Here is a 25,466-nt window from a genome sequence, read left to right on the forward strand (position 1 = left end):
CAGTGGTGGTAGCTGGGTACCATCTAGTTGTACTGGACTCAACCTGGTGGAGGCCATGGTAATTGTGGTCCATTAGTCCTTTAGACTAATCTTTCCTTGTATCTTTTTTTCTTCATTCTCCCTTGCTCCCGAAGGGATGAGACCAGTGGAGTATCTTAGATGGCTACTCACCAAGGTAGAATGTAGAACATTTTAGAAACCGTGTTATGCCAGTTGAGCTAGATGTTCATGGAGACCATGGTCCCCACATCCCTCCGCCCAGCAATTCAATCTCTCAGGGAGTTTGGATGTGTCTATGGAGCTTCCATGACCTTTCCTTGTACAAGTTGTGCTGGCTTCCCCAGGAAGTGGTAGACATTTTAAAACATAATTCGGGTGACCATGTAATCTATCATCAAACCAGATCACTTCTGAGAGGAAAAGAAGATAGTCCAAGGCTGGCCTTATCAAACAGGGATGAAGTAAGTATACTTTACATGGTACCAAACTGTCCCCTATACATTATAGCAGTTGCATTCCCACTAGCAGAGCGTTAGAATGCCAATTTCCCAGGCCTAACATTTGAATATTTGTGACTTCACTCCTGACACCACAGAACCCCCCCTACCCCCCCAACACACACACACACATCCTAGGTCATATTAAGTATCTACTTCAGCATTTTTATTTCTTCCTTTGGTAAACAAAAATAATAATAATAATGAAATTCTTAACAAAAAAAAAATATTCCTCTTGGTCCCTTCTCTGGGTTTCAGGTTCCTTCCTGGGGGTGGGGAGGTGGGGGGCTGGGTGTCTAGCTTTCTTTCTAGGTGTCAGCAAACTTGTTCTATAAAGGGCCAGATCATACATTTTAGGTTTTGTGGGTCATACGGTCTCTGCTGCAACTACTCTACTCTGCCATTGTAGCACAAAAGCAGTCACAGGTAATATCTAAATGAATGAGTCTGGCTGTGTTCCAATAAAACTTTACTTACAGATACTGAAATTTGAATTTCATATAAATTTCATGAGTCACAAAACTATTCTTATTTTAATTTTTTTGCCCCAACCATTTAGAAACATAAAAACTATTCTTAGCTTGTGGGCAGTACGAAAACAGGAGGCGGGCCATAGTTTGCTAAACCTGATTTAAAAAAAGTCTGGTACTAAAACAAGCCTAGGTGATCACTCTCATTTAAGTGCAGAAAAAACACTAATTTTTTCCCTCTTCCCCAAATTGCATTATTTTCTTCTTAATGTCAAAGACAAGTAAGTACAGTTGTTAACATATACACTTTCAACGATATGTGCTTTGCAAGAACAAACATAAATAAAAAATAAGAATAAGAGAGAAGTAAATTGTGCAAACGTCCTATCTGCTCATCACTGCACTCAGTAAGCACAAACCCTAGAGTGAGCCTGGGACAGTGGGCCTCGGTTTCTACATGCCTCCCGCAGCATACACATCTCGCTTCGCGGAGTGTATGGGTCTACAGTTTAAATACGTATCTTCTGGTACAACATGGTCCCTAAACACAGTCAACATCTTTATCTGATATTCAACTGAATAAACACCAATCCGTTCTAATGCTGAAGAATAAACTGACTGCTGGGTTTATTAAGCTACGGTATGTTGGTTTGCAATGGGTCACGTGTAACGTACTTTGGAGAAAACCGAAGGAATTTTCCAGTGGTAGTTTTAATTATATAAAATTCTCCTATCATGCACTAACTTTAGAACCTAGCTTACAAAAAAGGGATGAATCTATATTAACTTTTATTCCTTAAAAAAGAAAACAAAATCTAATGAAGATAAGCATATGAACTCAATATTCAATGCTGGTAAGGAAAAAAAAAAAGCCAGGCATAGGAGAGGAGCAAATTCAGCGAGACATGCTGCAAATGGCAGATATCAGAGTGGCTTCCAGCCAGCTCTCGACACAAAGAAGTAAGCCAGGATGTTTCTAAGAGACTAACGACAGTAAAACACTGGCACATCACGTTTCTAGGCGGGAACTCTAAAGCCCCACTATCATTTTAAATACCACCACCCTTTTAGGAAGATGGCAGCAAATATTATCCTCATTTTATGAATGAGAATGCCAAGGTCCAGAGCAATAGGAAGTAACTTGACTCAGGTACAGTGAGCTGAGGCGATGGGATTACAAAGATTAATACTTGGCGTTGCATGCATTTTCTAAGCCGTTTACTATTAGAAATGACAGTAGTGAATAGAGTACCAAGGAATACTCTCTCCTGTGAGACAGCCACAAAGAATACTTAGGGCAGAGCAGGACGGTGTAGGGTGGAAACAGCTAGAGGGTTTCAACAGCAGGAACAATAGAGCAAATAAAAACAGGAAAAAGGGGAAAAAAAAAACAAAAAAAACAACCAAAACCAAATCCCAGATATACTAACCCACAAAGATAGATAAAGATCTTTAACTCAAAATCCAGTAAGTTTATTCATGGAGAAAACAGTGACAGAACACCCTTGGGACTTTTTAGTGCAACAATTAAAACTGCATTAAAAAGCCAAGAGGGGGAGTTTGGAGTCCTAAAAGACATGTGAAGAAAACAGAGTTCCCCTTGCCTTGGATTACATACAATTTACCTTTCAGGCAAGAAAGACAGTTTGACTAATTTCTTTTCTAGGGGATGAGATTTCCAGTTCCATTGTCTGCATGTGCACAGGACTCTTCTCTGAGGGTCAGAAAAGACTGAAGAGAAGATCAAAGAATGACTTGAGCAGTTAAGAATGTGAGACTAATGGCTGGTTCACGGAACCACAATTTTACCACAAGTCACCAGAGGCAATGGGGGGAGGGATTCTATGTTTCCATTAACATACTATGTAAATCTGAGGTATTTAGGCTCCACAGACATGGAAAGTCACTTCTACCTCTTAGAGGTAGGGCAGAGACTGAAATGTCAACACTTAACTAGACTGGACCATGCAGACCATGTCAAATACCTCTCTGGGCAAAGTGGTTCATCAATTTAGTCTTCAGGATGAGCTCCAAGGCAACAGTGTGATCAAACACGAGCTTTTCCCTGTCTGTTTTTGGCTTGTCTTGGTGCTAAAGTCCACTGTAATACAAAACAGATCGACTTAGTAAAAGAATGACATCTCCAAGCCTCAGCTGTCAGGGTTTAATCTGGCCCGTTTTACTTGGCTATTTTTGTCATCCAGATGGCTGAAACCTTCCGTGGTGATGTCTCTTTTTTTCTCCTCCACAGGTTCTAAAGGGAAGTCCTGGTCTGTGGCCAGCACCTGTCGGACAGTCATGTTAACACGAGCAGTTTTCAGGTAGCTGGCACATACTTGCCAGTCTTCCACAGAACAGGGCTCTACCACTGCATCTCTGGGGAGGACAGCTGGGAGAGGTGTCTCTAGGCAGCGAGGAAGGCTTTCCGCCTTAGGATTTGGAAGAACCCGAGGGACTGCATGGTTCAAAAGGCGGCTGAAACCTGACATTACCATGATGTCACCACTATGCATAAACATGGCTGTGGGGGCTTCATCTCTTTTGAGGCCACCCAGAAGAAAGATGGCAGACTGTCCAAAGCTACAAAAAAAAAAAAACAAAACAACAACAACAGTAAGTTTTGGTTTCAAACCCTGGTTGGGAAGATCACACCAACTGCATTATTTTTTAACTTCAGTTCAATACTTATTGCTCCCAAATCCTCCTTTATAAACTGTGCTAAGATCCTTCTCTTGGTTTGTGTCTGAGTGACCAGTCCATGATCCACTACCTACACTTATGACAGCCTATAAAACAGCTTCAAAATAAAATTTACTTATTAAAAAGTAGCCGAATAAGGAAACTAAAAGTTGAGTATTAACAATATCCATACACATTTTACTGATGCATCTTTAAGTCTTCCAATAGACTGATTTGAATACTTTACTGTATTTATCATTCCTGTTTACTTTAAAGATAAAGACATTAATATAAAACTCTACGTAGGTACTTTCATGGTGGGATACAGGTGCAGTACTTTAAACAAATTTAAAATGATGTGCAGGGAGTCACGGGTAGTAAGCTATTTAGGCTTCTGTGCTCTCTCTTCTCTGTTCCAAAAAGGTTGGTCACACTGCTATATGGCCCTCCACTTGTCTATTCCACACAGCACTGACAACACTGCTTATTACAAAAGGTAGACTTGATAAATCTTAAGCAGAAATATTAACTATAATCTCATCATTGCTCTTAAAGGACTAGGCTAATTTTATTTATGTTATAGTGTTAAGGTGTCCAGAAGTGAAGGATTATAAGGTCCAACCATTTTTTAAAGCTGAATGCCTTTTTTGGTCATTTTAATCAATCAATTAAACATTTTAATTATTTACTTATTTAGCTTTGATGTGCTTTAGAAAAAGGAAGGCAATATTAAAAAGGCAATCCAAAATCCCTGGAACTAACTTACCTGAATGACAGGAGGGGTTTGGAGTGATCTAGTTCAGATTTGTCTACATGGATTCCCAGTGTGGAGTCTAAGTGGTAGTAATTCAGGATACCTGCTTCAGCTTGGAAGCCCTGAAATCCACAGGCAGTGGCCACTTGCTCTGAGAGGAAAGCCAGGTCAGAAGGAAAAGGTGTGTAATGATCTGCTGAATATTTCTTTGGTAAATGTAGGGAAAATAAGAAAAACAAATAATGATCTCAGGAACACAGGAAACCGTGGCATAATATTACTTACCACTTTAAAATTATCTAACTTACATGTAATATTAAAAGAGAATTAGCTATCCATCCATTCTTGAAGCACTCAGTAATCTAATAATGAGCCATTCAAAACTACTGAGCATCTACTACATGGCAGGCACTGTGCTATGCAGTAATACATTAGCCAAATCCACCCTCCATGGTCTACACATGAAGCAATTACTATACCACTCTCTAGCATACTTTAATCCCAAACAAAACAGTTTTCTGAGGGTAAAAATACAACTCAAAACTTTCACTGCCAAGAGGTGCCTAAGGAGATGACTATTAAATGTAACGTGGCATCCTAGATGGAAATCTGGTACAAAAGACAGACATTAGGTAAAAACTAAGGAAATATGAATAAAACATGGACTTTCGTAACAATGTATCAATAGTGGTTCATTAAGACAAAGGTATCAATATAATATGTTAAGAGGGAAAACTGGGTGAGAGGGTGTATAGGAACTCTCTGTACTATCTTTTCAACTTTTCTGTAAATCTAAAACTATTCTCAAATAAAACGTTTATTTAAAAAAAAAAAAAGGGAGGGGGCAACTCAAACACCATGGTCAATTTGGTTTTTGACCTCTCAGCCTGCAAAATGGCTTAGTGCTGTTGGTTTCACTGGTCAACCTGCTGGGCTGACATGCTCAAAACATCTGAATCGAAACCTTGACTTCACTACGGCCAGGGCACGACCTTAAGATGGAAGTAATTTTCAGCACTTCCTTCCCTGACCTTTTCTGAAATGGCACCTGAAAATCCTGTCTTTAGCACTTAAGAATCACAAACATGCTTTTTTCTCTAAAAAAAATCACAAATTCCCTCTCTCTAGAGGACTGACAGTTCTTGAGGATGAGAAGACTGTAGCTGGGATTCGGATTTGGAGTACAGTGTCTTATGCACAGGTGAGCGTGAGGGCCTGCAGCTGCCTGGCAGATGGCTCCTCTGTCTTGATGCTCCCCCTCTCTCATACTTCCTTCTTTGCTAACTCAACCTCAAATCTGATGAGGAAACCCACTTTTGTCTCAGAAACCCACTGTGTTCTGATGCATGCAGCTGAAGCAACAGAGTCACAGCTTTGACAGAACGTATCTACTTTGGCCAGACGTGACCTTTAACATCAGGTGTAAGGAAAAGTCACAAAAGTCTCTGACAGAGCCTCTCTGCTTTTCCCCTCTCCTTCTGTTGTTGTTGTTCCGTGTCCTCAGACAGTTCCGACTCATAGCGACCCCGTAGGACAGAGCACAACTGCCCCATAGGGTTTCCAAGGAGTGTCTGACGGATTTGAACTGCTGACCTGTTGGTTAGTAGCCGAGCTCTTAACCACTACACCACCAAGGCTCCTCTCTCCTTTTACGGAACTGCAAATATGAAGAGTTCCTATTTAATAAGGATATAGTTAGAGAACTTTAAGGTTTCTCCCATGATTTTAATCTTCAGTCCTTCAAAAGACCAACCACTCAGGGCTGCTGTTCTAGCTCTAGGTCACCTCTGCTATAATCTCTTCAGGCTTTCACACTCTATCCAAACTGGATAACCCTGTACTAATTCTCTTTCATTTTTCTTAATTTTCTTTCATTTTTCTGATTACTCATTCAGTGTTTTTCATTCCCCATTTTCCTTAATCAGAGAAGCTGGACTATCTGAAGAAGAACATGGCAACACGACTGCAGGAAGACACATTAACAACCTTCGATATGCAGATGACACAACCTTGCTTGCTGAATATGAAGAGGGCTTGAAGTACTTACTGACGAAGATCAAAGACTATATAGCCTTCAGTATGGACTGCATACTGAACATAAAGAAAACAATGCTAACAACTGGACCAATAAGCAACATCGCGATAAATGGAGAAAAGACTGAAGTTGTCAAGGATTTCGTTTTACTTAGATCTACAATCAACACCCGTGGAAGCAGCAGTCAAGTATTTTTAAACAACCTACTGCGTTGGGCAAATCTGCTGCAAAAGACCTCTTTTAAGTGTTGAAGAGCAAGGATGTCACTTTCAGAACTAAGGTGTGTCTGACCCAAGTCATGGTGTTTTCAACTGCCTCTTATGCATGCAAAAACTGGACAATGAATAAGAAAGATCAAAGAAGAATTGATGCCTTTGAATTAAGGTGTTGGTGAAGAGTATCGAATATACCATGGGCTGTCAGAAGAAAACGAACAAATCTGTCTTGGAAGAAGTACAGCCAGAATGCTCCTTAGAAGCAAGGATGGCAAGACTTTGTCTTACGTACTTTGGACATGTTATCAGGAGGGACCAGTCCCTAGAGAAGGATATCATGCTTGGTAAACTGGAGGGTTAGTGAAAAAGACAAAGACCTTCAACAAGATAGACTGACACCGTGGTTGCAACAATGGGCTCAAGCATAACAAAGATTGTGAGGGTGGCACAGGACCAGGGCAGTGTTTCTTTCTGTTGTACACAGGGTCACTGTGAGTCGGAACAAACTCGATGCCACCTAACAACAGCAGTTGTAACCAATCTCCGTCACAGGCTTAATCTCTTTATGAAAAGATTGTGTAGCCAAGGCCTTGGCCAACATTCTAGGACATGTGTTTGTACAACAGAGTTTTCCAGATCATTCAATTCTGTTTTCCTCTTGTACAGTTCATTTTTAAGTCCATATCTTTCCTCTCACATTTTACCATAAGCAGCAAGGAGAAACCATGTGGCCCTTTTAAGATCCTGCTTAGAAATCTCATCAGCCAGATACCCAAGTTCGTCACTTGTAAGTTCTACCTTCCACCAAACATTTGAACATAATTCAGACAAGTTCTTTGCCACTGCATAAAAGGCATCACCTTTCCTCCACTGTCCGATCACATGTTCATCCTTGTCTTTTAAAGCCTCACCAGAAGCATATGTAACATCTACATTTCTAGAAACATTCTGTTGCTGGCACCATATGTATTCTTTAAGACAACAGAGACTTTCTCTATAGTTCTCCTCACTTCCTTCTGAGCCCTCACCAGAATTGCCTTCGATGTCCATCCATTAATTCCACTAACAGTCTTTTCAAGGTAATCTAGGCTTTTACTATTAGGCACCTTAAAACTCTTCCGGCCTCTACCAATTAACCAATTCCAAAACCTCCTCTTCCACATTTTAGGTATCTGTTAGAGCAGCACCCCACTCTTTCTGTCTTAGTTATCTAGTGCTGCTATAACAGAAATACCACAAGTGGGTGGCTTTAACAAACAGAAATTTATTTTCTCACAATTTAGGAGGCTAGAAGTCCAAATTCAGGGTTCTGGCTCTAGGGAAGGCTTTCTCTCGCTGGTGGCTCTGGAGAAAGGTCCTTGTCTTTTCTTCTGAGCTTCTGCTCCTAAGCAATTTTCATGTAGCTTGGCATCTCTCTTTCCCCATCTCTGCTTCTCTAGCTTACTTGTTTAATCTCTTTTATATCTCAAAAGAGACTGAGCCAAGACACACCATACACTAATCCTGTCTTATTAACATAACAAAGATAACCCTTCCCAAATGGGATTATAACCACAGGCACAGAAGTTAGAATTTACAGCGCTTATTTCTGGGGGACACAATTTGATCTATAACAATAACCTCAGGCATATGGAGAAGAAATATTCTCTTGATAATTTATTCATTTCTTTTGAGGAACCTCAAGAGAGGATTAAAAAAAACAAAAACACTGCTATCGAGTCAATTCTGACTCATGGCAACCCCATGTGTTACAGGGTAGAACTGCTTCATAGGATTTTCTTGGGTGTAATCTGTATGGAAGCAGATCACCAGGCCTTTCTTCCTCAGCACTGCTGGTTAGGTTCAAATTGCTAATATTCAGGTTAGTTAGTATTCTAATGCAAACCATTTACACCACCCAGGGTGCCTTAAGAGAATGTTCAGGGAGGAATAAATGAACCAGACCCTCCTATAAGTGGATAATCTGATAGTTGAAGCTTGGCCAGGAAGAAGCCCAATCATGAAGGCCCAAGAAGCATATAAATGGAAAACAACAAAACTACCAAGAAAATATGAATACCTTAGTGTCCCAGTTATAATGGTAGCCTAAGGTCACCCAGCGCAGTTTCTCTAATAAACTTCGGGGTCTCCGTTTATTCACTTCTTTATGCCTGCAAAGTGGTGACAAAAGAGGAATTATTCATTTCAAATGGTAACAACAGCCATTTTTATGGACTTCTGAGTCTGAATTAAGTATTCCATGATATAAGCTGTTAGCCAAGACCATGGTAGGGGAAATGAGAACAGATAAAAATGAGTTGACCGTGAATAATAGTAAAAATATGTTAGCGTTTCTAATTTCTAGTCCTTGGCTCTAGACTCATTGCTGAATGGGATCAACTTTAAATGGCAAGTCTCCAAAACATCAGTAACGACAAAACAAGAATGGCACAGAAATGTCTTACCTGTCCATGGGAAATGGGACCAAGAGTACTACAGGTAATTGGAAATTTGGCTAATAGAGCGTCTTCAATTTGGCTTGCTAAAGGTGGGGTATGGTTAATCACAGTTATCACTATGTGTGCAATGATGATGGCTTCCCATCCTTGCCTTTAAGGAGTCTAACAGGAGATGACACATATGCATAAAAAAAAATGAGGGAACAATTGAAAGCAGTATAAAATCCAGACTTTGAGGGCTACTACAGTTCAAAACAAGGAGAACTCACGTCAACTGTCTAATCAGCTATGGTTTCACGGCAGAGCTGGGAGTTGAGCTTGGCATTGAAGAACAGCCAGCTTTAAGCAGGGAGTGATGCAGTAGGCAATATGGGCACACAGCATGAGCAAACACAAGGGATTTATTGGAGGTCCACACTCTAAGTGGCACCATCTTGATGTCTGACAAAAAAATGATAGAACAGATGCCATCTGTCCTCACAAAGTTTACATTCTGGGAAAACTGTGACACAGACATACATCAAGTCCAGTAGCTAAAAGGAATTGAACACTGATTTATTTGACAGGTGTGCACAAAAGAGACTTAGCAGGTCTGTTATCCTTTGAAAAGGCTGCTTGAAAGCTGGCCCTTGGCTAGCATCTGGAACTCGGATTCCAAGAGGGTTCCCATTTGATTCCCAGAATTGACAAGAATTATGTCTAAACTATTTGTACAAGCAAAACCTGCCTTCCTTCTGGGAGCCTGGAATTTTGATACATGTCAGGCAGAGGCTGCCTATGTGACCAGCACCCAGTAAAAACCTGGGCACTAGATCTTTAATGAGCTTCCCTGCTAGGGGAATAAGCCATCCTGTGTGAGTCCACTGGAAGAAGACTCTTGGAAGCTTGCTCCTGGTTTCCCCTGGACTTCATCTCATGTGCCTTTTCCCCTAGCTGATTCTACTTTGTATCTTTCCTCTATAATAAATTTTAGCTGTAAGTGAAACTACATGCTGAGTCTTGTGAGTAGTCCTAGAGAATCACTGAACCCAGGGGTGATCCTGGGTGGTCTTGCCTGACACAACAGGAGAGACACAACAGTTAATAATCTAGAGGAAAAGATGTGTAGGGCTTGGCTAATGACTGCAAACTAGCTGATCTGAACAACTGCCAAGGATTTCATTTTACTCGGACCCACAACCACACCTATGGAAGCAGCAATCAAGAAATTAAATGCCTTATTACATTTGGCAAATCTGCTGCAAAAGAACTCCTTAAAGTGTTAAAAAGCAAAGATGTCACCCTGAGGACTAAAGTGCACCAGACCCAAGCCATGCTACTTTCAGTCGCCCCTTATGCATGCAAAAGCTGGACAATGATTAAGGAAGACGGAAGAATTGATGTCTCTGAATTATGGTGTTGGTGAAGAATACTGAATATACTGTGGGCTGCCAGAAGAATGAACAAATCTGTCTTGGAAGAATTGCTCCTTAGAAGCAAGAATGGAGAGACTTCGTTTCATGTATTTTGGACATGTTATCAGGAGGGACCAGTCCCTGGAGAAGGACATCATGCTTGGGAAAGCAGAAGGTCAGCAAAAAAGAGGAAGACCTGAGATGGACTGATGTAGTGGACTGCAACAATGGGCTCAAAACTAACAGTGAACATGAGGATGACGCAGGACTGGGCAGTGTTTCGTTACACTGTACACAGGGTTACTATGAGTCGGAACCGACTCGACGGACCTAACAACAACATATTTTGGACATGTGCTAGACCCACCCAGGCACAAGATTCCATCTCTTACTTCACATCCGTTTCTGATACCTCAGTTTCAATTTCTGCCTTTGTATTTTCTGGAAGGAATGTGGCAACAACTGCTATAAAATTAGGTGTAAGTAGGACTGGCCAACCCTATATATTCATAGTCAAGTACTAAAACAGTACTACTCAGCACTCCCTTTTGTCCCATGGACCAGTAACAAAGATTCCAAAAACTGTACTCTTGAACACTGTGAATAGTATAAGGCCAAAAGCATATTTACCATGTTCCCAGAGAGTCTGCAAGCTGAAAATACTGAGGGTTCGCTGAAGGGGAGTAGGCTGTTCTCTTCTTAAACTTGACTTGTCCATAAGGAAGCCAAGAAGGCTAAGTAGCAATGGAGCTTCCCCATGCACCCTGAAGAATGCAGGAAATATGCTTGCACTTAACCTAACTTTCAATCTTTATCCAATTATCCAAAAGCAAGTTTTCAAGTAAGCATGACCTGAATTATTGGTTCTTACTGCAAACAGAGACACTCCACTCCCTGCCCCCTCCAGGGATTAGCTTGAGGATGATGGATAGATGGGCTGGCTACCTTCTCCCCTGGTTAATGTGTCTACACAGCAGTTTGCTCACATTCTGTCATGGCTAAGTGCTTTATGTAAAGGCTAGCATTTCTCTCAGCAATCCCGTCCTACAGCACTGCTTTCTGTCTGCTCTCTGTGCAGTGTGTAGTTTGGGTGCCACAACTAAGCATTGGTATTTTCTTTTTTCTTGCCCGCAAGGGATATTAATGAGCCCTGGTGAAAGCAAAACTACTCGCTCAGGACAGAATAAAGCCTGAAGGCTGTTTATGATAAAAATCTTCAAAATCCTATAGCAGATATTTATTTTTTCAATGATTTTTAAAGGTTTGGGAATTGTGTCCTTCACATTTCTGAATGAAAATATTTCCCTCTGTCATGGATTGAATTATGTCCCCCAAAAAATATGTGTATCAATTCGGCTGGGCCATGATTCCCAGTACTGAGTGGCTGTCCTCCATTTTGCAATTGTAATTTTATGTTAAAGAGGATTAGGGTGGGATTGTAACACCCTTACTAAGGTCATGTCCCTGATCCTATATAATAATGGGAGTTTCCCTGGGGTGTGGCCTGCATCCCCTTTTATCTTACAAGAGATAAAAAGAAAGGGAAGCAAGCAGAGAGTTGGGGACCTCATACCACCAAGAAAGCAATGCCGGGAGCAGAATGCATCCTTTAGACCCAGGGACCCTGTGCAGAGAAACTTAGTCTGGGGGAAGATTCATAAGAAGGCGGACAGAGAGAGAAAGCCTTTACCTGGAGCTGACAACCTGAATTTGGACTTGTAGCCTACTGGACTGTGAGAGGATAAATTTCTCTTTGTTAAAGACAACATCCACTTGTGGTATTTCTGTTACAGCAGCACTAAATGACTAAGACACCCTCCATGACCAGAACTTTCTGTCCTTCATCCTTTCCTATTCTTTCATTTCCATCAAATTTGAACTGTCCTTAGAATCCCAGTCTTTCAGTATTTGGGTGCTTCCTATTTCCTTCCTCTTCTTTCTCAACCTGAACCTCCCAGTCAATCGCCACAACTGCTTCATTGGCACCTTACTTGCTAACATCCTTTTGCTATCTTGTAAATATTCAGTCTTATCTAACCTTCCAGCTACTGTTCTATACCTTCACCATTCATCTCACATTCTCAGTTTTGCTCTTATTCCCTTCTAGGTCAATGAGAAAACTGAGCTGATCAAACGATCCAGTGAACAATTTCAACTCTCTCCCCTATCTCTTTAAACTTCTCTAAATCTTTACGCCATCCTTCCCTCTTGGTTTCAGAAGTAGTACTACTTCTTTCCACCAAGGCTAATTATGTACCCAAACTAGATCCCATTTCTCTGACACAGCCTCTGAAGTCTTCCTCCATTAATAATCTTCCTTCTCCTGTATCTTCAAGTTTCCCTCTGCACTTGTTTCTTCCTCCTGACCTGAAAACATATTCAACACTTCCAGACACTTAAGAAAAAACAACAAACATTTTACCAACTCTACCTTCCATTCAAGCTATGCTGCCTATACACACTTCCCTCCGCCACAGCTGTCCTTTCCTTCACAATTAAACCTCTGATAAAGGACTCAATATGTGCTGTCCTCTCACTGCAATCTCGCTTTTGCTTATACCACTCTAACAAAACTAGTTTCTTAGTTTCAATTACATCTCGTATTTGACATGGCGTCTAACAGTATTTCTTTTGTTTCTCCTCCTATCTCTGGCTGCTCTGTGCCCTTTGCTGCTCTATTTTCTTTACCCAACCAATGCTGATCCTTCCTAGAGCCTATGGCCACCTTCTCTGTTTTACATTTAAAAAATCACACCCATTTCCACTGCTTAACCATGACCTTTATGTGTAACTTGTGTAACTGTCACATCTGTCTCTTTAGCCCTAACTTTGCTCCCAAGCTTAGTTGCATATTTCCAACGGCATGCTGGATATCTCCACCTGGATTCCCCACAGGCACTTCAAACACAGTATGTCTCAAATGACAGTAAAGATATTCCCTGCTCATTCCTCTCCACCTTCAATTCTTATTTCCATTAAAAGCCTCAGTATTATCCTAACTGCCACTTAGAAATCTGTGGATAATCCTTAGGCTTTTCTCTTACTCGTCATAATCTTTTGCTCACCAAACACTGTTGAACTGTCTTTAGAATTTGTCTTTTCCAGGCCTTCATCACCTTTTGCGTGGACTATTAAGCTAGTTTCTTAATGGTGCTTTCTGCAATTCATTTTCACCAATGCTACAAAAATTATCTTTCTAAAGTGAAAAATCTCACAAGATTTTTTGGGAGGATATTATAGTAGATAATCAGGATCTCCAGGGGAAACTTCTTAAACAATAGACCACTTATCTTTCTGATATATTATGGGAAAAGGGGTAGAAGTGGCATGTACCATCCAGGTGACTCTGACTAAGCATGATTCAGTCACCTTGAACTGCTTAACTAGTCTAATCCCCTCATTTCCAGATGAGGAAACTGAAACACTTGTCACATAGTAACAGAATGAGCACTAGGGTTTGAACTGATTTTCAATGCCACCAGCAGTGTCTGAGCATACCTGTTTCTTCCAATCCCTGACAATATTAACATCGGACCCTCACTTTTTTTTTTGGTTGCTAATTTATTAGACCAAAAAAAAAAAAAAAGTATCTCACCATTGTTTTCAGGATGATTTATTAAAGAGATTTATCTGCGCTATTTTAGAAGAGGACAGCTGGGGTTTCTGCAGTCTTATGTCAGAAAGAAAATAATCAATTACTTGAAAATACAGGCTGGTTTAGTAAAAGATTCTAAGCTCTCTGTGACTAATACCCCCCAACCATGATCTTCCTCTACTTTGCCCCCAGCTCTAAAGAAGACACTACCGAAAGCTTAAGAACATGGTTTTCCTCACTGCTCCTGCCTATATCCTTCAGTACAGACCAAGAAGGATTTAAAGGAAGTCACTGAAATTTAGCTCTCCTCTTCCCTTTCAACTTAAGAAAACCTTCTATTTTCCCTGTTAGAATCAGCGTGACAGTTTCTGAAAAATGTACCAATAGAGCTACTAAGTCCAAATAGGGCACACAGAACTGGTATAATGGCTTTAACTGACACTGTTCTAGGGACTTCTCACACATCACCTTGTTAAATTCTCTCAACTCTTCAGTGAGAAAAGGACTATTATGAAGCACAGAAAGGTTAAGAAACTTGCTCAGGTTTACAGAGCTAGGAAGTAGCAGAGCCAGGATTTGAGCCCAAGCATTCCGACTCTGTAACCAGTTCTCTACATCACTAAACCCTTTATACCCTGGCCTAAACCTACCTTCCAGCGTCATCTCTTGCCAATCCTTTCCATGACTTCCAGGAAGCTTTTTCCATAATGTAACCCCAACCCCAACACTTAAGTGAACATCTTCTGTATTCCTATATTTTATAAAAACTTTATTCATCTACCTGCCAAATTGTATTTACTATCTGTTTAAATGTTGTAAGTTACAAATTCCCTGAGGGCAGGAACTGTGTCCTATTTGTCTTTGAATCCCTAACACTCAGCAGTGTGACATATAGCTGAAACCCAACAGGTATCTGTTGAACAAATAAACACATGAATGCATACACTTTGCTATCCGCTCACAGAACACCACACTCTGTTGCAAACATCACGTTTGCTCAAGCTGCTTTCTCTACCCAAAATGGCCTTCTTGCTTTTCTGACTGGCAAACTCCTAGTCATTTTTAAAGACCCAGTTCAAATGGAGAGAGAGAGAGGGAAAAGAAAAGAGGATAATAGACCCGATTAAAAAATCACGTTTTTTCTTTGACACCTCCACCCTGTCTGGAAGAATTAATCATTTCCCTCTCTGTGCTCTCACAGTGTTTTTCTAAACACCTATCATAACACTTTCTGAGCTCTGTTATAATTACTCCTGTAGATATTGAGTTGCTGCCATAGACTATGCACTTCTGAAGGCCGGGACAGTGACATATTAACCTTTTTACCTCCAATGTCTAACATTATGCCTGGCACACAACTGGCCCTCAACAAATATTTGTGGAGTGAATGAATGTTAAAAGAACATTAAGGTACAAGCATCAGTTCTTCTCATGAGGAATAACTGTAGCATCAACTAGTACCATCAACTTCATCTAGAAGAACAGAATAAAGAGCTTTCACTGTTATACTTTTCTCAGTATACTACCAATCTTCAAAGGAACTGAGTAAGTAGAAAAAAGGGCTGAAGCTGAATGAAAATGGACCATCTGATGATTAATGAGGATGAACTTAATATCTCAGCTATGATAAGCAAATCTTTAAAATGGATCTCAATTTAATATAACTGTCAAAGCATCTGTCTAAATGTTTCCGGGGGGAAAGAAAATGATTTTGCTGTATTTGTGTGGGAACAAAGAATGAAAAAGAAACAAAACAGGCACTTTGACCGCATTGTTATAGAGTAGTTCCTCCCAAGATCTGCGATGATCTGAGCTGAATATTAACACTTTCTTGTGACTGGTAACACTTACCTCAGGAACTCCTTACTCTGTTCCCACAGATCTTGGGTCTCTTCTTTAGTCATGTGTTTGTCCAGGTTGCATACATTGGGTTTCTGGGAATATAACTTAAGACACTGCTTCACCCAGTGCCATTGGTAACCTGGGAGGAAGGGGTTTGGGATGAAAATAAATCCTATACAAAAGAAGAACAGAAAAAAAAGGAGAAGGGGAAATTCTCCATCAGTTAGGCATATAATTTTTTTTTTTGTTAACATGCTTATACTTACTACTCTGTTATTTACTCCTACCTCCTTTTGATCAGGCTTCAGATGAATGAAAAACTAAGTTTTAATGAATGTTAGACATCTACCACTATTCAAGTATCTCTGGCTTTTTGGGATATTCTCAAGAGAAACAAATATTCCACAAGGTTAACTATCAATTATAACTGTATTCATTTATTTAAATTACTCACAGGCTATTCCAAAGCAAGTTTTAGAACTGAAACTGCCAAAAATCCCCCCTCAAATTTTTTCTGGGTGTATCATTTACAGAGTCATCCAAGACTTTACTAACTCCTTATTTCATTTACCTCAGGGACAGAAGGCTAACCTCTGACACTAAATTTAACTAAAACACATAGAACTGAAAGTCATCATCTAGTGAAAGGAGTGCTCGCAATTAATCTATTGTCTGTCAGCTTTAAATCCATCCTTCTACATGTGTCACTGGAATGTGGGGTTGGCACTCTGTAAACTACATTTCTCCTTTGCCAGTTGTTAAAACTTGTCTCTATAGGGAACTTCAAAGGAAGACTAGAGGGCAGAGGTTGGCTCTGATCAACAGTTTTTCCAAATCACCAGAACCAACCTCAATATGCCCCTTCCTCAAAAGTCTGAGTCCTAGCTCTATGGGGCCACTCCTCCAAGCTTCTAAAATTTATTAACTCCAAACTCTTCTGTCCCCTGCCCCCGCCACCCCCCAATCATAGGGGTAGTAGCTGCTTCCTGTGATCTGTGTGATCTCTCAATGTTCTCTTTTTACCTTTTCAGCTTTCTAATATCTGGCTAACAATTCTTTACATTAAATTATCTAAGGTAAAATAATGAGTGTGATTTCTGCCTCTTGACTGAACCCTGACTGATATACCAGGGAAGAAAGGCGATATACATTTCTTCTCAGTATGGTATGATGCAAGTAACTAGAGCATGTGTGTTGAAAAGATCTTTGTGATCTTGAAAGTAACCTAACCTCATTTTTCTCCTCTGTAAAAAAAAAATAACAAGATTAACTGGAATCCTGTGCATAGACACATTTATTCATTCATGAAACATTCAGCAAACACTATGTTATCATGCACTTTCTTAAGAATTTAGGGATACAAGAGAAGAAAAACTTTGTCCTCGATGAAGTACCTGGAGATAGGGCAGTAGAGACAGTTATACAAGTAACTCTTTTTAGAAGCCTGGTTATGAAAGGAACAAAGACTGAAGAGTAGTCATGGGAAAATAAAGAATTAAGAGGGGAGCTTATGGTTTTTAGAGACTGGAAAGACTTTTTGCATGCTCACAGATTATGGGGAAAGCGCCAGCAGAGAAGAATTGGTTGAAAATAGAAGTGAGAAAAGCAACAGAGCAAGGTCTTGAAAGCTGGAAGAGGTAAAAGAAGATGGGTTAAGAGTAAGGCCAAGAGGCTTTGAACAGAAGGAATTCTTCTTCCTCTAAGACTGGAAGATAGGAATAATAACATCTGCTAGTACGTGTGGGCGCCACTGGAAGTGGAGGGGTTCATGCCTGATGGACTCAATTTTACCAAACAGACAGATAGCAAGCCCATCTGGGCAAGAAAGAGGGGGCAAGGTCTTGAGGAAGAAGAAGGAATCAGTGAAATGATACGGTAGGCAATCATTATACATTAGGGTAGTATCCTCCCTCCCCCTGCAGAAAGATACTGAAAGTAGATGAATATACTAAAGCTAAACGATTCCTGAGTTAAATGCTGGGAATTATTTGAAGGTCTTCAATTCTTAGTTGAAATCCAGACCTAGTTTAGACCAAGGGTCAGCAAACTTCTTACGTAAAGAACTAGATAGTAAATATTTTAGGCTTTGACGGCTACACAGTCTCTTTCACACTCAACTTTGCCATTGTAGTACAAAAGCAGCTACACACAATACGTAAACAAATAGGCACGGCTGTATTTCAAGACAATTTTATATACAAAAACAGATGGTGGGCTTGACCCCTAGACTGTAGTTTATCAACCTCTGGTCTACGCTATTTACAATGATAGCATATATTACAGAAATGTCCTCAGGGAGAAAAATAAGACACTGGGCTGAGATTAAAACAAATAACAAACCAAAAACAAAAAACCTCCAAAACTTTGGTATTAATAAACCACTTTGCCTTTCTTTTCTTTGGCATATAATTTAAACAGAACGATGGTGAAGTTTACTAATAGGTTTTAACAATAAATTAACTTATTTTAAAGTCACTAATTACAACAGCTACTAAAAATAAGTAGATGCTTACCAAGTGTAGCCAGTGTGCTAGGAACCTTATACGATCTCATAAATCCTCAATAATAATCCTCCATGATAGCTATTAATTCCATTTTACAGATGAGAGACCAGAGATTCAGAGAGGTAAAATGACTTCACTGATTCACCCCTCTCTCCTGGCCCATCTTGTGGCCAATGGCACACATTTGGGAGATGACAACAAAGGTGAGTCTGTGGTCATGGAAAACAGAAAAATCAATAAGCCCACAAAGGGGGAAAATCTTTAATCTTTGCACTTTAATACTAGGCTTTAACCAAATGAGTCTCATTCCTCCACTGTACTAAATCTTACTAAAAGCATTTAAAGTTTTAAGTCTAGACTCTTATAGATATGGAAAAAATCTAGACTGCTTAGAGATGTTCACTGAGAAGACAGGCTACTCCCTGCAGTTGATTATATCTGATTTTGCCCATTTATTATTAACAGCATATACTCCAAACAAAACCTAATGACTAAAGTTAGTTCTGTTGGCACCAAGAAAACCCTACATAGCCAAAGATTTTTACTCCCCAAGAAAAAATGGAAAGCTATTGGTGGATTTTATTATTGAGGCAGGAGACTAGGTAGTAATGTAGCAAGAAAAAAAAAATCAGTAAAAGGCTGATCAATAAAGATATTTAAAAGATACGTACAGGATCAGAGTCATGGAAATTCATCTTAATGGTCATCTAGCTTAACCACTCATCTGATTCTATAATATGTCCTCTAAAATAGCTCCAAAAAGTAGTCATCCAGCTAGAGGTTCCTATTTTGCATTTCATGCATCAGTGAAATTCTCCAAGTAATTTGGGAAAGTGACAAGGCCTCTAACTATTCTGACAAAAAAGGATATTAAAAACAAAACAAAAACGCTACTATCTGCTATCACTATTATCTCACAAAATAAAGAATATTAAAATACCCCGAAAATATCAGAGTAAAGGAATATTTCTGATGTAGTCCCAGCTTGAACAGTGACAGGGAGTTCTTTACAGGCAGTCCACTTCAGACAACTGTTGTGTAATAAAATTCTTCGTTTTATTGGGTTAAATCTGCCTCCCTTCAATTTCCATGGACTGCCTTGGTTCTGACATCTAGAGCAACCTTTAGTTAAAATTCTTTTTGTGAAATAGCTATAGCTTTACAGTTAACATTTACTGAGCACTTAAACTACGTACTAGTCACCTACCTAACCACTTTACATGTATACTCATATTTAATCCTCATAACCACCTTAATAGGTGGGCACTATTTTTATGCGCATTTTAAACATGAGGAAACAGAGGCAAAGAGAGATTAAGAAAACTTGCCCAAGATCATATAGTTAGTAGGTACAGCCAGGATATGAACTCAGGCTGCCTGGTCTAAGAACCTATGCTTTAACCACTAGTCTGCACTGCTTTCTTTCTCTTCTTGTGTATGACAACTTTTCAAATATCTGATGCTATCATGTTCACCCCAAATCTTCTCTTCCCCAAATTAAGTTTCTGGTTTCCAGATCCAATATCTTCTTGTTCACTACTTAAAGACAGGCTGTAATATATTCAGGTTCCTTCAGAATAAATAGGATATAGCAGTACACATAATCCTCCTGATCAAATCAGAGTAAGGGGAGACTGTCATCTCCCATGAGAGGTATAACAGAAACATTATACTTCTGTTAAATGCAGCTTACAATGGCAAGGAAGATATAAGAAATTCTCTGAGGACATAATGGGGTGCCAACTCAAATGATGTGGCATAAGTTTAAAATCCTAGAAAACCTCAAAAAGCAAGCACACCAATTTGGACATTAAAAAACCAAAGTGGGGTCACTAACTTTGGTACAGGCAGTTTGAATAATTTGCTAAGGCAAAAAAGTAGAGCAACAGAGAAACCTGGCTCTGAAAACAGAAGCTAGAGTTGAAAGTTAAGTGGAAGTCTTCAAGAACAAAAACTGTGTATAAGACTGCTGGTGATGCATTTGTTTATCCAAACTCAAGGAAAGCAATGCCTTCATACATAAAAGTCATTATTTAACGGCTTCCTTTGTGAGTACGCAGTGCAGAACTAAAGTGCATGATGTCCTTTATAGGAAGTATTAAAGCTGTTCCCCCAAAAATCGAGTCGACTCCAACTCATAGCGACCCTGTAGGACAGAGTAGAACTTGCCCCATAGGGTTTCCAAGGCCGTAAGTCTTTATGGAAGCTGACTGTCACACTTTCTGTCATGGAGTAGCTGGTGGTTTCGAACTGCTGACTTTTGGTTAGGAGCTGAGTGCCTAACCATTGCACTATTAGGGCTCCTTCTCCCCCATCCCTAAATTTTATTTATTTTGATGTTGTTGAGGAGAATATACACAGCAAAACATACACCAATTCAATAGTTTCTACACGCACAATTTACTGACACTGATTACATTCTTCCAGTTGCACAAACATTCTCACCCTCCTTTCTTGAGTTGTTCCTCCCACATTAACTCACTGCCCCCTAAGGTTCCTATCTAATCTTTTGAGTTGCTGTTGTCAATCTGATCCCACATAGATAGTTCTTAAAAGAGTATAATGCTCAAGGCAGGCCTTTTTTTTTTTTAAACTAGTTCAGCTAAACTACTGTTCAGTTTTAAGATGACTTTAGGGGATATTTTTGGTTTAAGGTTTAAAGATTATCTCAGGGCAAGAGTTTCAGGACCAGGGCTCCTTCTTAAAGCTGTTACACCTTTCCACATTATTAACAAATATTTTAGTGGTTGTAACGTAGTAAATGCAGCCCTGGTGGCTCACTGGTTAAGAGCTTGGCTGCCAACCAAAAGATTAGCAGTTCAAATCCATCAGCTGCTCCTTGGAAACCCTATGGGGCAGTTCTACTCTGTCCTATAGGGTCACTATGAGTCAGAATCAACTTGATGGCAAAGGGTTTTTAATATAGTAAATAAGAGTTGTAACATAAACAGTCCTGGCCCTTGCCCAAACATTCAAATCAGTACAATGAAAACTAACACTTCTTTTTAGAGATTTTTCTTGCTTTTAACCCACAATTGAAATCACAGGTGTAACATTAACCTTGTCTTCTAGGAAGAAACAGATGACAGATTGTCTAATATTACTTGGGCCAACTAAGGCATTTTCCTATCTTCTAAACAGGTCACAAAAACTAATCTATAATGTCCCAATGACCGCAGGAAAAAGGTTAATAACATTACACTCTTCATTACTATCTTGATTTCTCTAACTGTAAAGTAAGCTACCAAATATTGCTAAAATTCAAAATTCGAGACTGTTTAGTCTATTATGACTTTTATCTCATTAACTGTAATTCTCTTTCCAAATGCTCTCAGCTTGGATGATGATAACAATTTTTAACTTGTTATGCCATTTGAGAATGTAGGTTTTGTGTCTGGAGTGGCAATTATGAATTATTCTATCCTTCAAAGTGATTCTTCTGCCAGAGAAGGTGTTCAGAGTTGTGGCAGGGAGCCCAGAGTAAATGTCCTTATTCTTGATGGGTAGCTGACGTGCCACTTTCTGCCATATAAGGCAGGTATTGCTGACTCTTGTTCTATCCTTTGGGAATGACAACTCAATGCTCCATAAATGAAAACCTTGTATTGAGGCAGAATTTAGGATGGGTTTGGGAGTGGAACATTTATGAATGTTCAGTTTTCTCTTTCGTCTATTTGCTTGCTCATAGCTCCTCCTCTGAAATTAGACAAATGATTCTTGCATGATTTCACCCTCTCTAAGGTCAGCTGCACTCACCAGGATAGCCTTCGAGTCCATAGGCTCGCCACTTGCTGACTGGCTGAAGTCCTGCTCTATGTGCATCGTGCTCGTTGACTGAGGACACACTTAGCTGAGATCTGACCACCTGGCAGGAAGGAAACAGAAGTCAGAGGGCTAAAGCTATTTTACAGACCAACTCTGGTAATCTCTAAACTCCAAAGACATTTCTGGTATCGGTCAAAGCTAGGAATCAAAAGTCCAGGGTCTTAGTCTTAGCTCCATCTCTTACTACATTTAGGACCTAAGGTGAGTCACTTAACTTCCCAGAACTTCAGTTTCCTCATCTAACAAACACCAGAGAGCTATATAAAATCAAGATAAGCGGCAAAGACAAAACTTTTCATCTACCATTAAGTAGGCTGATTTGGGCCTTCAAGAGTACCTTTTCCTAATACCTTACCTTTGTGACTTCTAGGACTGTGAATCATGAAAGATGTTTTTGGTCTACAGGAATACCCCAGGTTGCAATACTTTGCTTAGGGTTAACAATAACGCTCTGAGGCACTTCTATACAGTCAGTGTTTACACAACAGAGCTGTGAGGAACAACAGGCTGGGGAAGGGTGATAAAATGAAAACAGTGCTCTAACAAGACAGAAAAAATATTCCAATAAAATCTTAGGAATTCGTTCTGCTAAATCACAATCTTTGCTCTTTTTCAGATGAAACTTCAAACTGAAGCTCAGAACTTCTGCCTTTGTTAATTACTTAGAAACGAAGTATTTCAGGGGCTGATGAAGTTTCTTTACACGTAAGAGTATCTTAATGGATGGTTCATTAAATTGGTTAAGACACCCAATATACAGTCATTAAAGTAAGGACATGAAGAAAAAACAAACAAACATTATTCTTTCATGAATATTAAATTTAGGGTCTGCCTTTCCTTAGAATGTAGCAGATGTTCTCTTCCAAAGAGATACGATCTTTTATCCTATCAACTTCTCCAAGTGGGCAGATTTCCAGACAAAATACCAAGTGGCTAATGTATTTAAAAAAAAAAAAATCAAACCTGTTATCATCCAGATTTTGACTCCTGGTAACCCCACGTGTTTCACAGAACTGTGCTCCACAGGGTTTTCAATGCCTGCAATCTTAAGGAAGAAGTCCCTGGGTGATATAAACAGTTAAGCGTTTGCCTGCTCACAGAAAGGCTGGCAATTCAACTCACCCAGAGGGGCTTTGGGAGAAAGGCCTGGTGATCTGTTTTGAGAGGTCACAGCCATGAAAACCCTATGGAGTGCAGTTCTACTCTGAAACATATGGGGTCTCCGTGAGTCAGAATCAACTCCACGGCAATTTTTTTTAAATTTTAGGGAAGTAAATCGCTGGGTGGATTCCAACTGCCAACCTTTCAGTTAGTAGTTGGTTAGTAGTCAAGCACAAAACCGCTGTGGCACCCAATTCAGTAATGCCGTCAGAGCTAAAGCAAGTTTGTGGACCTATTCTATCATATGCTACACTGAACCAAACCACTGAGCTTTTTTAAAAAACAAGTTTTTCTGCTTCTTCCCTTGCCAAGCCATCACTTTCCCCACTGCTCTTATCAGGCGTCTTGTAGTGGCAATTTTCTTCCTTTCTAATTTGCTGCTTTTAGTCTGCTTTGAACTAAGGAACTAAACATTCATTTTCACGTACTCAACACACACTGTACTGAATGCTTACTATGTTTTAAGGTTCTTGGATAGCGTAAATGGTTTGCACTGAACGGTTAACCTAAAGGTTCAAACCTACCCAGTAGCAGAAGGCCTGGCAATTTTCCATAGATTACATCCAAAAAAACTCTATGTAGCACTTCTACTCCGTAACACACAGGGTCACCATGAGTCTGAATTGACTCTATGGCAAAGGATGATTTTATTTATTTATTTAGGTTTTACTATGTTTTAAAAAGGAGCCTTGGTAGCACAGTGGTTAAAGCGCTTGGCTGCTAACTGAAAGGTTGGTGGTTCAAGCCCACCAGCCGCTCTGTGGGAGAAAGATGTGGCAGTCTGCTTTACAGCCTTGGAAACCCTATGGAGCAGCTCAACTCTGTCCTACAGTCGCTACGAGTAGGAATCGACGGGTTAGTAATGGGTTTGGTTTGGTTTTTTTGGTTACTATGTTTTAGGTACTATGGTAGACATGCATGGTCCTGTTTTCAGGTGGCTTACATTCTAAAAATATGTTAGTATTAAGGTAAACTATGGGTAAAAGGAGCCAAATCAAGGCCTGAGAGGCTCTTCCAGGAGTTTAAGTATATTACCGTTGGGGTGGAGACTATCTACACCTTATTTTGACAACTCTGAAACCATTGTTTCTAATAAATGAAGTTTCTGAGAAGTTGAGCACTAGATAAATAACGGTGTAACTAAAGGAATTCCAATTTTATTGAGAGCTTGGAAAACTTGGTAAGAATGCCTCATCCAGACAACTTTGGACAACACTAAGGGCAAATTAAGGTATGTATTCTCAGCGTTGAAGTGATTATAAAGAAAATACACATAGCACTACAGTTGTAGTTTTCCTCTCGTACTCCCCGCCTCCCGATATTGTGTTCCCTTTTTTTAAATTTCCACAGGAAGGGGTCTGGATTCCAAATATACTCCAGTGTTTATCGTTACTTTCAAATTGGAAGTATTAGCTTAGATTCCTCTAATGTCCTCTTTCTAAAAGGGCCAAAGAAAACAGGGATATTTTATAAGCAACTGCTTGGTTGACAACATCGGAATCAAGCTCTGGGATTAATCGGGCTGGTTTTTTAAAGCTGCGGAGCACTAGTCCAAAGTCTGCGAAGACGTTCTACGGAGTTTTGTACAAATCGAAGAACTATAAATGGACAGTTAACGAAAGAAATAAACACCAATTCCCAGCCATATTTTGACCGACGCCGTCACCGGTACCGGCCGTGTGGAGAAAAAGACAGCACAGCCCTTCACCGCCAAAGTGTGACGCCTCGTGGGCCGTTAAACTCCGCGCCCAAGGAGGGCGAGAATAACTCAACAATCGGTCTGGAAACGAAAAGACGCGAGGACTTGGAAGACCCTCGGCGAGACAAGGCGAGGCGCGCGCCGCTCCTCATCCCATACCTTGTGGGCACTCGGACCCGCGCCCCGGCCTGTATGGGCCGCCGAGAAGTCGATGACCCCTCCCAGGTCCGCGGTCCCGGGACGGCTTTGTCGGTAGAAGCGGAAAAGTTTCCTAAAGGCGTCCTCCCCCGGCTCCGCTGCTATGGTCGCCGCAGAACCGACAACCGCCGCCATCTTTCCCATCTCGCTGCCTGGCTTC

The 25,466-nt window shown here is 40.2% G+C and overlaps 1 protein-coding gene across 1 annotated transcript; it reads right to left on the reverse strand.

Moving 5' to 3' along the window:
* Positions 1 to 283: 283 nt before the first annotated feature.
* On the reverse strand, positions 284 to 25,455 carry ALKBH1 (alkB homolog 1, histone H2A dioxygenase). Its single transcript, XM_004371081.2, has 6 exons — positions 25,268 to 25,455; positions 22,180 to 22,288; positions 15,929 to 16,091; positions 8,710 to 8,800; positions 4,413 to 4,606; positions 284 to 3,547 (listed from the first exon to the last, which is right to left on the reverse strand). The coding sequence occupies exons 1-6, from the start codon at positions 25,448 to 25,450 to the stop codon at positions 3,118 to 3,120; spliced, it is 1,170 nt and encodes a 389-aa protein (XP_004371138.1). The 5' UTR covers positions 25,451 to 25,455; the 3' UTR covers positions 284 to 3,117.
* Between the last annotated feature and the right edge of the window lie 11 nt (positions 25,456 to 25,466).

Source organism: Trichechus manatus, unplaced genomic scaffold, assembly GCF_000243295.1.
Source record: "Trichechus manatus latirostris isolate Lorelei unplaced genomic scaffold, TriManLat1.0 scaffold00010, whole genome shotgun sequence".
Taxonomy (NCBI): Eukaryota; Metazoa; Chordata; class Mammalia; order Sirenia; family Trichechidae; genus Trichechus; species Trichechus manatus.